Source organism: Corapipo altera, unplaced genomic scaffold (genome assembly GCF_003945725.1).
Source record: "Corapipo altera isolate COAL_440 unplaced genomic scaffold, ASM394572v1 47, whole genome shotgun sequence".
Lineage (NCBI taxonomy): Eukaryota > Metazoa > Chordata > Aves > Passeriformes > Pipridae > Corapipo > Corapipo altera.
This window is the reverse complement of record NW_020884897.1, coordinates 9,890,269-9,902,352: the sequence shown is the minus strand read 5'-3', so window position 1 is coordinate 9,902,352 and position 12,084 is coordinate 9,890,269. Positions and strand designations below refer to the sequence as shown.

Below are 12,084 nucleotides of genomic sequence, written 5' to 3'. Positions count from 1 at the left end.
GTGCTGAGCCCTACTGTAGATGTTACATGTTTCATCTCTTTATGTGCAAGTTAGAGGTTCTTCCTACACATTTAATGTTTGCCTGTTATTTATGAAGTTTCAGTAGCGACCTAGCTCTAGGAAAACCCTCTGAAAATTGTGACAACTGCTGTATTTCCTTGTGCAGATGTAGAGAGAAGTCCTACCCTGCTGACCTGCCCTCTGCCAGCGTTGTGATCTGTTTCTACAACGAGGCCCTTTCTGCCCTGCTGCGCACAGTGCACAGTGTCCTGGACCGCACCCCCCCCCAGCTCCTGCACGAAATCATTCTGGTGGATGACAACAGTGAACTGGGTGAGAGACACTTTCAGTGATGTTTAATGCACTTCTGGATTTTCCTGTCTCTTCCTGTGCTTCTGTTGACTGGTCAAAATAAATTGCCACTGGTGCCATTTTACTGAGGAGCCTTGTATGGTACAGGCTTTAACATTCGAAATCGGATTTTGAAGCTAATACTTGTAGAATCAAAGAATGTTAGAAGGTTGAAAGGGACCTTAAAGATCATTTAGTCCCAACTCCCCCGTGCCATGGGCAGGGATACTTCCCACTGACCAGGTTGCTCAAGGCCTTATTTAACTTGGCCTTGAACACTTGATGTGGCATCCACCTCCCAGGGCAACCTGTTACAGTGTCTCAGCACCCTCACAGTGAAGAATTTCTTTGTAATAACTGACCTAAATTTTCCCTCTTTCGATCTGTACTTATTACTCCTTGTCCCATCACTACAGTTCCTGATGAAGGGTCCCTCTCCAGCTTCCCTGTAGGCTCCCTTCAGAGACTGGAATGCTGCTGTGAGGTCTCCACTAACCCTTCTCTTCTCCAGGCTGAACAGCCCCAACTTTCTCAGCCTGTCTCTGTAGGGGAGGTGCTCCAGTCCTCTTATCTCACCTCTTACACACACTGAGTGTGTATTTGCAGAGGAGTCCTTAAGCAGTTGTTTATAGTGCGGGTTTTTTTAGCAGTACCTTGCTGGTGCTGCTCAGGTGCTCAGAGCAGATCACAGGTGGGTCAGAACTCCCTGTGAGCGCCTCTGCAAGGAGCTGAATGCACAGGCTGAGCTCGGTCTGGCGGGTGAGTTGATGTGGCTCTATGGAAACAGCACGTCTGCGTTTCGTACTCGGACCGAGCAGGGGCCGGAGCTCAGCTTTGCTGGGAAGGCTCTGCGTGGCTCTTGAACAACCTCTTGTGGCCACCCCGGGAGCGGCTCTCCCTGGCTCTCAGAGCAGTTTCTGCTCCCGCAGTCCCCGAGGGGCCCCGGGAGGGGTGGACCTTGCACAGTTGCTTCAGTGCTGTAGAAGGATTGATGCTTCAGTTTTTCTCTCCAGTGATGGACAAGGCAAAGACAGACACGCAATTCAAAAAGTTTTGGCCCTTCAAATGCAAAATGCCTGTTGAGGAGTGTGTTAACTTAGCACTTCTTGCCAGCAAGGACTGTGTAAGTTCCCTGCTCACCTCTGTATAAGTCCACAAGTTTTTGCATTTCTAAAATGATTTTTAGATTATTATTTTTTTTGTAGCACATATAATTTTAGCTCCCTTGGTCCCATCTTTTGCTTTCTGGTTTCAGGTCTCTCTAAGAGACTGATTAGATATGTGTCAAGTAGAACAAAATTCCCCTGTTTATGCAGCAAGTTCATTTCTCTGAGGTCAGATCAAATGTTAAGATACAAGAAAGAACAAAGATCAAACACCACCCCTTGCTGATAAGAATGTGTAGTATTTAAAACCTTATTTTGTGTTTTGGGAGTAATATTCTTTGCTATAAAATCTCTTGTGCAATTTGTTGTTTTGAAGTTTCGTAACCCTCGTATTCAGAACTTGGCTTACTTCAAAACTCTTTTGAATATGGGAATGCATTTGATTGATGACCATGTTGAGGCAGTGCCATCACTCTTCTGGTCTGTTGCTAATTTGAAGGCCAAATTAGGTTTAAAACATTCAAATAGCTATTTTTGTCTTTCTGACTTCAAATGAACATGTTCTGAAGCCAAAGGCAGGAGGAGATGTTGTTTACACAGAGAATTACTGTTCTTGTTGCTAATGATACTACAGATGTTTGCACTGCTGCTTAATTTGAATGGATGAATTCTTACTAAAGAAAGCTAAAGACAGGCAAAGTGGGTTGGGGGACTGAGGAAATGGACAAAAACATTGTCTGTCCTATGGATCTCATGAGCTTGGGCAGATTGCTTGGTCTCTATAGCTCTTTGTTTTGTTTTTTAATTAAAAATTAATTTTCCCTACATAACCCCCTTTCCAAAATGGTGTCCTAGATGGAAGTCTGCCTACTTCTTCAGCTTTAAATATGGTAGCTGTGCTGCACATCAGTGCTGTTGTGCAAAGCTTGTGTCTTTGCACCTAGTTTTGCCTTAAAAAGCTTCTTAAACTCAATCATCAACAGCCTTACCAGCTAAGCAGTCATTGCTATGGCTCAGCTGAACCCACTGTTAAATTTTTCTTTCCAATCCCTGCAAGGTGAGATTTCTTTTTCTAGTGCAACATCTTCATCCCTGATTCAGGCTTAACCTGTTATGGATCAACCTAAGGATATGTTGAAGGCTGTTACTGGAGGCATTCTGCTGTGTAGAAGGAGAGACTGAAGAACAGAAAAGGAGCAAGTTGTCTGCAACTCAGTACTTTAAAATACTTGAAAATGATAACACTCCTGGCTCCCATCCTAGGGTCCTTTTGTTTGGAGGAGCTTTCATTACATAGTTACAGAGGAAGATAATGCCTCAAGTAATTTTTGGAGACTGTCTGCTGGCTAAAAGGGATCAAGTCTCTCCTTGGAGCAAAATTTATCAGGCAAGCTGTATTGAAGCAGTTTTTTTGGGTATTATCAGTCTTCCCAGTGGACATGAAGCTGACACATGGAAACCCATCAACAGCAAAAATCCTGAAAAGTGCCTGAGGCTCAACTGCCTGTTGAGGGTGTCCATGATGTGTTCAGTCCCAGGCAAGGGCAGAGCAGTTCCCAGCAGAATGCCGGCTTGTCCTGATCAAAACTGTCCTCTGAGAGCCTGTCAGCTGTAGGTACTGCTGGCTCTTACATTCTGGGCCTGGTTTAGCTCCCAGTATGGATGTGCCCTCTTTGCATTTTTTTTTTCCCCCTTTTGTATCAGAAGTTTGTGCTTGCCATCACACATGGAAAACTATTTCCTCTTTTATTGTGTGCACTTTCATGCAGTCTTATCTGCCCTAAGTACCAAGTTTGATAACTGACCTTTTCTGCTCTGCTGTACCATTGTTTTCTGCAGGTTTACACTGTCTTTCTCTTGCTGTAATACATCAGGTGAAGAATTACTCAAGAACTGTTTTATTTTAGGTTTGCAAATCCTTCTGTCCTGTGTATTTGGGTATCTCGTTTGGGTAGCCCCCTAGAGATGATTTCATCAATTTTCTGGGAGTCTTTCTCCAAAAAAAAAATCTTTCCTATTGTCTCTGCCATATGATGTCATATTCAAGACCAGGGGAGAGAATTCCTGTGACCCAAATGAATCCTGTCTGCATCTCTCCAGAGACTTTTCCTTGTCCTAGAGTATTCTCCAGCACCATATTTACTATGTGTTATCTTCTCATTCTTTATCCACAATTCTGCCTTGCAGTGCAAAGGCTGAGGTCTGAACATTTGGAATTGCTTCTGGGAGTCTCCTGCCTGAAAGTTCCTGTTCCTCCTGAAGGTCACAGCTCTGGCTTCCACATATATTCCTTTGGCATTTAATCTTGTTAACAGCAACTTTAATGTTTGAGCTGACATTCTTCAGAATAATATTTATTTCAGCATATCCTCTGTTGAAAGTCTGTCTCCTTCTCTATACCAAGGTTCTCTGTGAAGCCTCAGTTGGGTTTTTGATTTTCTTCCTCATTTGATATTCCTCTTTGTTGCTCCATAAGCTTCTTGTGTTTCCATTGCTTCAGTCTCCATGTGTCCATCTTCTCTTTAGTAGTCCTGCTTTAATGTTAGAAACCACTGTCCTCAGGTGAAAAAAGTATTGTTCCTCTTAAAATTGCCATTGATGTTAGTTAAGTTGCAGTAGTGCCTGTAGACTTCAGTGAACTTTGCACTCCTTCAAAAAGCACATGCTACCAGCAGTATCTTTGATCCTTTGGGATTTTAGAAAAGCAACCACCTGTGAGTGAGTTGTGCTTTGTATGTGCTGTTCTGTCAGCTAAGCAGGTGCACATAATGTAAGGTGTCTTCATGCTTTTTAAAGGCGTCAGCATTTGTTTTTGTGGATGGAATGCAGCAATTTAAGTAATTTGCCTGAATGAAATGGTTATCACTACTTCTGTTGCAAATGCCAGTCACCATGAGAAGAATTTGGAAATGCTATTTCTTTGTACAGTGCTTTTTTTTTTTTTGTCCTTTCAGCAGCAGTAATTCCTTTTAACATTGTCCAGTAGTTCCAGTTAACTTGAGTCATGTCGTACTAAAGGAATTAGAGGGCAGGTGGAGGATGTGGGATGACTGACTCTCCTTTTGATACTCCTGGTTTGAAGCTGTGCTGTGTCAGGGCAGCTTTTTGATCAAGATTATGGCCCATTTTGGGCTAAACATCTTGGTACTTTAGACAAAGCTTTAGGCATTTCTATACTGTTGTTGAATTTGTGTTTTCCTTTCCTCAGCTGACTTGAAGAAAGACTTGGGTGACTATGTTAAAACTCAGCTTCCAAAAACCACAAAATTGGTAAGAAATGAGAAGAGGGAAGGCTTGATTAGAGGAAGGATGATTGGAGCCTCTCATGCCACAGGTACACTTGATTTCTCTTTTCTTTGCAGACTTTGACAATATTTGATTGTGTGACTTCTCTTTACTTGCAGTGCAGCTTTTCAGACATTGAATGTTTGACCTGTGGTTACTTTTGCCCAGTGTAGGAGCTCTGCATGTCATGCCACGTTCTAAACTACACAACTTAGCATCATCCCAAATCTTTCTTCCTCTGCACTATCTCAAACAATGACTACAAATTTGGATCCAAATTTTGAGTGTCTCAGCTGTTGATTTGCTTTTTTTCATTTTTCTTTAGACATTTACTTTTAATAAAATGGGTTACTTTTTTAGAGTGGGTCAGTGAAATTGTAAAACAAAACCAGTATTGAACAAAGTGTAGTGTGGCCATGTAGAATTTTTCTCTATTCTTGCCCTGGGACAATGTTGTCTCAGGAACATCTCTGTAGGCAAGATATTGTGGTTGTGGAATACTTTCTGCCTGTTTTCTGTGCAAACTTTTCCTCTAAAATGGAATCTGCTCCCTTTTCAGGTACCCTAACCTGGTTTCTAATTCCCCAATCTAATTGTAATATTTCTTTTACAGGCTTTTCTGTTGCAGTGAGTGTTAAGTGGAAAAACAACATTTGGTGCTTTATAAACCGCCTTTACCAGAATAAGCTTTGGGTTCAATTCTTTGGGATCTGAGAAAGTGTATGCTACTTTCTCAAATAATTTTGAGAGGCAGATAAATCTCTTAATTGGTCTTTACTCATTATTATCGTAATGGCATTATCCATGGGGAAAATTGTACTTGCATTTCCAAACTATGCTAAAATTTATTTCAGTTAGTGCGATTTTAAGTGGAATTACTGCACTTTTGAACTGGTGGAATTCCATTCCCCTGCCCACTCAAATGCTGTTTGTTGTTAATGGGTGACTTTTTATATTTGCATGTTTTGAAACTGTTTTCTTTAAAGCCCTTTTCTATCTCTTCCACATTAGTGTTATATAAATTCTATGTTGTGTCATAAGAATGCAGATGACTTTTTAGACCAGCTGAACCTGAAGGTGTCTCATGGATCAAACTGACTGTGGCAGGTAGTTTCCATGTGAACTGATGGGTGTTGCTTTGTCTAATGCTGGTGCATTTGGGTCTACCTGTTTAGGGCATTCACTCTCCTTTTAAAGTCCTATGAATCCACAGTCTTCTAGAGCTATTTAACTGGGGAGATACTGTATGGTACTTTATATTCAGGAATCAGAATGTTGTCCTTTTCGTGGATGAATGTGGATTCGTTCCTCAGAATGACTTCATTTGAAATCCACAGATTTTGGCTGCAGGGATAACTTGGGGGATGCTGAGGTGTGATCTGAAGAGAGCCCAAGGTGATTAATCAGTGGACAAACAGACTACTTGAGCACTTCATAGCTAAATGTGAATAGTCAGGATCTGTCTTCTGCATTTGTGACTGAACCAATCCCTGTGGAGTCTCTGGCTTGTCAGCTTCCAAGTGCAGATACTTCCTCTCTGTCACACAGGGTGGTGAGGACGCTGCATAAGTGTGTGTTTCATGTTCCCATGGATCTTTGTGTTTTGTGTGCTTTGGCCTCTGTAGGGAAAGTGCTGGTGTTCCTGGACAGTCACTGTGAGGTGAATGAGATGTGGTTACAGCCCCTGCTGACTCCCATCAGAGAAGATCGCAGGACTGTGGTGTGCCCTGTCATTGACATCATCAGTGCCGACACACTGACCTACAGCTCATCCCCAGTTGTGCGTGGAGGGTTTAACTGGGGCCTGCACTTTAAATGGGATCTTGTTCCTTTGTCAGAACTGGAAGGACCCGAGGGGGCCACTGCTCCAATCAAGTAAGGTTCCTCCTGCGTGGTGTGAAGCTCTGTGTAACACATGGATGATCAGAAGCCCTTCTTAAGCCTTACAGGGTGTTACCTGGGTGTGCAGGTTTAGAAGCAGATGCCTAAACCTGTCAAATATCGACTTATTTTACTTAGAAATAGTTTTTGTTACTATTACCTATTTCAGTTTAATTTCTTGCATTTAATAATGAGTTAGATATATCTATCCTATTAGGTCAAGAAAGAATACTTCTAAAAAATGCTTCAGCTTTTTCTGAAGATAGAAGTCTTAAGGAGCTTGTGATATTCAGTATTAAATCTGTCCAGTAGTTTCACTTTTGAGTTATGCACTGATGTTTGTTTCCAGTCTGTTGATGTGCTTGGCTTAATGACAGTTTTGGTACTGTGTTTGTGCTAGGAGTGCCTGCATATCCCACTAGTACAGACTCTATAATTTCTGTGATGGAATGCTAAAGAATTACTACATTGGGAAAATCTCTGTTTGTGGTAATAGGAATTTGTGTTAGGCATCTTTTGAGAGTTATTCTGAAACAATACTCTTGGTAAAACTTAACACTAGGACTTGAAAGTTACCTTCCTTAATCTTTTAACCATTGATGACTGCCTCACCTGTACAGATCTGGCAACATCTGGTTCTTAGGGGACATGTAGCTGGTATAAAGCAGTGTCAGCAGGCTTTTTTAGCAGCAGACAGATATGGTTGAGACACAAGAGTAGAAGCTGTCCCAGAGTGAATCTCTTCATGAGAAGGGCCAGTGCTGCTACAGCAACATCAGGAGGCTGATGATGCTTTTTCTAGTTGCAGGTGTTGACCTCAGTACAAAATTCAGGTTTGTGAGGTGGAGGAATGTCACCTCATTTACAAACTGACTCCTTGTGGATAATGTGGTATTTCTGTAAGATTTTCCAGTTGAATCAGAAATTGGGCATGTTCTCACCTCTCATTCTCTTTCCTTAGCTTGTAAGTGAAGAGAATTTCAGGCTGACAAAGCAGTTCCAGCACAGGGTTCTCTGCTGTCAACACTGTTGTTGCATTCCTTTAGCTCACTTTTAGGAAAAACTCCCATGGTCGAGGCAGAGAACTTTATAGTTGAAGTGAGTGTAATCATCTGAAAAGATGCCATTTTCTGAGTATGAAAGTGACTTTTTCTACTTAAAGGTCTTTGCCTACTTTGAAGAAGGAGCTGGCTTGCTGTTTAACCTTTGAAAATGGTTTTCCATCAAATAAAAAGTTTTGCATTTTAGAGACCTTCATAAAGAAATATTTTGGTGTTGGGGTGGAAAATTGAGAGCAATCTTTCAAATCGGGTTTTAAAGTGACAAAAACTGTAGTAGAAAATTGTGGGAGAACAAGCAAAGAAATCTTGACCTAGACCTGGTTTCATCACAGAGGTTTGTTACCAAGGATGAAAAAAACCCAGTTTCCAGCCCATTGTATGTTCCAACTATCATATTGATCTAGTGGGTTCACTCTTTTTTTTATACTCTTTTATTATGGATTCTGCTCTTTCTGCAGTTCAGTCAGTCCTGATCTGTATAATTGGCCTCTGTGAGAGGGGGAGGAACACAACAATGTGTGCAAATGTACATGTTTGTAACTGTAGGGGACAATAGCCTGTGGTAAAGACAGAGCTAATTAAAGGCAGCTCCTACGTTTCACTGTAGAAAACTTGATGAACTTAGCTGTTACTTTTTGCTGTATTTTAATTTTGGTTTGGTCTTGGTTCATTGGGTTTTGGGGTTTTGTTGTTTTGTTCCTCTTTCCCTGTCCTATCCCTTTTTCCTCAAGCTCACCCTATAAAGAAATAGATATTGGAGTAATGGAAGATCACAAATACCACTTACAGATCTACTTTTGAAAGTGTTTTGAAACTAGAACTGCCATCTGATGATTTCTGGTGTCTGAAGGGTCTAAACTGTGTTTATGTAGATTTAAATTTGAGCTTTGGGACTAGCAGATTCAACAAAAATTACTGGGTTGTTTTTTTCTCTAAAAGAAAATGAACTTCTTTCAATGGTCCTTTTTAGGTCCCCTACTATGGCTGGAGGCCTGTTTGCCATGGACCGTGAGTACTTCAATGAGCTGGGGCAGTATGACAGTGGCATGGACATCTGGGGAGGAGAAAACCTGGAAATATCTTTTCGGGTAATCAGCTTTTACCTGCACTGGAGTGTGAACCTCAGTGTCCTGCTGCCTCCCTTCCCTGTACCCAGTGTCTTTGGCACTGGAATAGGGACTTGAAAAGAAATTGGTACTTTTGTTCCCGGGAAGGATGCCTTCGGCACGTGGAAATTGCCTTTGTGATTAATAAAGGCAATTTTCCTTAACTTCAAGTTAAGTTTTAATGGGAGGATTAAAGAGGACCTTGAGTTCTGTAGTTGAATGTTTTTGGCTTTTTCTTTTGTTTGAGTGTTTCATCATAGCTATAGAGAAGCATAAGAAAAGTATAATCATGGCCAGTTTTGAAATGTGTTTATAAGCAATGTCTGATGAATTTCACAAGCTGGTTAGAGATGTGTGGCCCACAGCAATGTTGATAATATGTAAACTTAGTATATTTTCTTAGGCATCTGTGAGGCTTTTTAGACATTTCAACCTCCTTTTTGAGGGCCTGGAAATATAAATTTTTCTAGGACTAAATTAAGAGTCATGTAGAGGAGTCAGCTTGGCTGGAAAAATAATGAGAGTCATAATGACAAGATTTGAAAGTGATGCTTCACTGGGCTTCCTGTATTTTATCTCATCTTCCCTGATGAGAATGAAATGAAAAACAACTCTTTGTGCTCATTGTCATGTTTATCTTTTCACTGTTGTGAAGTGGATTCATCAACAGGTTTGACAGGAATCTGCCTGAAAATGATACTCTATCATGACAAATATGAAAAGAGGATTAAAGAGTGAAGTTAGCATAAAAAAAAACCAACCCAAAACCAAACACACACCTCTCAAAACTTTAGAGAAATCTGTCAAATTGGGTCATTAGAGAAATCAAGATTAGAGTTCACAAATAACTGGAATTTCATAAATTTGAGTGATTTTAAAGGAGTATATAAAATCTTTCAATTTTCAGTACACAATATAGTTATTAGGCATCTGAGTAGAAGTGTGTGGAGTTTGAGGAGATTATTGTTTTTACCTTGTAATGCACAGTTTCAATAAAAAGGGCTTTGAAAAACTGGAGTACATTCAGAGAGTTTTATAACTTCTGGAAGCTCCTGACTCCCTGGGGGAGATTTGTAAAGAAGTTGAGTCTTTATCTTATCTAGGAGGAGTTTTAAAAGTGACTTGATTATAAACTGCTAACATGAGGAGATTTTCTGAGATTGGAGAACATGTGAGTTCATCAAAGGGCCAGTGATGGTAATTTGCTGGAAGCTGAAGTTTAAAAAGAAATTTTAAAAAAGAAATGGAAGTAGAGTGTAAAAAAAAAAAAAAAAAAAAAGTGGATCTCTGGTGCCATGTAGCTGGATTAAGACTCCTGAATGTGGCATCTCGGTGGGAACAGTGTTTCTAAATTCCCATATTCTGCACAGAAACAAACAACTGTGTCAAATAAGTACTCCTACTTAGTTGGAGAGCTCTCCAGGCTCCCTTGATGATACACTGACTATCTTTGTTATCTATCACAAAACTGTGGACAATTTTCATGTAGGTAAATCAGTTTAGGGAACTTAATCTGCAAGTTGAATCCTAGCCCCATGTATTTCAGTGTCTTCTGATAGGTTCCTAGAGCATAAGATTTTAGAAAATATTCTGTTTGTTTCTTGGAAAGAAAATGTGTGTTATGTGGAAAGTGCGATGAGGTGACAAAAATAGTCTTTTTTAACATGAAGATCTGATAAATTTAGTTTGTCAGAAAAATTGACAAGTAGGACAACATTGCTGACACCTGCCATAATGTGTAACCCTACTGAAGTATCCCTAGAAGGGCAGGAGGTAGTGAGCAATGGAACAATGAGGTATGTTCTGCTTCTGTGTGGACAGATCTGGATGTGTGGTGGAAGACTTCTGATCATCCCCTGCTCCAGGGTGGGACACATTTTCCGGAAAAGGCGTCCCTATGGCTCACCAGGGGGACAGGATACTATGGCTCATAACTCACTGAGGCTGGCACATGTGTGGATGGATGAATACAAGGTAAGAGACAATTCCAGGTCATGAAATAAGGCTATTTACTGGTTGTTAACTGGCTTGTTTGTCAAAGGGCTGTGTCACAGTGGGATCTGCTACACCTCTAATGAGGTTTTCTTTCTGTATTCTGATTTCCTAATGTTAGTTTTGACAGGAATTCCTAAATTCTGTAGGATTGTCATTTGGCTTTTGAGTGCTCCTCCCTGTTACTTTACTGCTTGCAGGACATTTGGTTTTGTGGCTCTTTAGTGAAATAAAAGATGATGAATGAGCTCTTGTAAGGTCTGCATTGCTTTGTGTCCAAATCAGTGTTATGTGGCCATGTACTGACTGCCATGTGCCTTCAGGTACTTTCCATGATGGTGAGACAGGGATTTTGTTGGCTGCTTGTTTGCTTTCTGTTGTACTTAGCAACAGATTCTTAGTCTGTCTTGCCCTGGAAGAGCAAACAAGATGGAATTCTGGATTCGAGGGCAAGTGTATTCTTTCCATCCCTTCAGATTTTGATACTGATGCTTTTGAGCATAAATCAAGTGTTTGTGAAGCCCATATCTCTGGGATACTTGATGACATTTTGCCCTCTGAGACCACAGGATTTGCTGTGTGGTCAGCTCCTGTGGTCCCTACAATTTCTATACGAGACAATGTTTTATTTTTATTAATTTTATATTCTTTAGAGGTTGATGTTTCAAACTCCATCCTTCATCTTGATGTTCCATCAGTTCAAGGAATCTATTAGAGCCCATTAATTTTTTATCTCCATTCTCCATCTCTGTAATGCATTGGTAGGTTTGATCTATCACTTTCCCTTTTACTGGTGTCTGGGCACAGTTGTTCTTTCGTGATTAATGATGGCTTTCTCTGAAGCTTGGACTTGATTGTTTGTTATAATTTCCAGCTAATACTGCTTTATGCAGCAGGGACTTGAACTGCTGATTCTAGCAGTCTCTTATCACAGATTTGTGTCCTGAATGTTTCCAGCTGTTTCTAGTCTGATTCTCTGATGGTTGCCAGAGACCCGTCACTGTGACAGATTTTATGTATGGAGGACAAACCTGGAAATATTTCTGTTTTTATAAGTATAATACAAACATTTAGGACCAGTATAATATACCGAAGCAATCTACTGATGAATAGTACAAAGATAAGACTTGAAGGATCTGTTTTGCAGCAAAGAGCAAATATCAGTATTTAGTAAATGAAATTGCATAATAGAGGTGGTACAGCAAAACTTTCATAACTGTCAAAAGCAAAATGTAGAAGTAAGTTCATGTCTACAGTGGTAATAAATAGCATATAAAAGGTAGGATACTAAAATTTGAACTT

The 12,084-nt window shown here is 40.5% G+C and overlaps 1 protein-coding gene across 3 annotated transcripts in view; it reads left to right on the top strand.

The window, feature by feature from the left end:
* Window positions 1-12,084, top strand: part of GALNT11 (polypeptide N-acetylgalactosaminyltransferase 11) — a 48,770-nt gene that overhangs the window by 20,714 nt on the left and 15,972 nt on the right. For all 3 annotated transcript variants that reach the window (XM_027648502.1, XM_027648504.1, XM_027648503.1), the window contains exons 4-8: window positions 167-333; window positions 4,666-4,791; window positions 6,368-6,617; window positions 8,655-8,772; window positions 10,612-10,764. In XM_027648502.1, coding sequence (XP_027504303.1) covers window positions 167-333; window positions 4,666-4,791; window positions 6,368-6,617; window positions 8,655-8,772; window positions 10,612-10,764 — 814 coding nt within the window. The remainder of the gene's footprint in view (window positions 1-166; window positions 334-4,665; window positions 4,792-6,367; window positions 6,618-8,654; window positions 8,773-10,611; window positions 10,765-12,084) is intronic.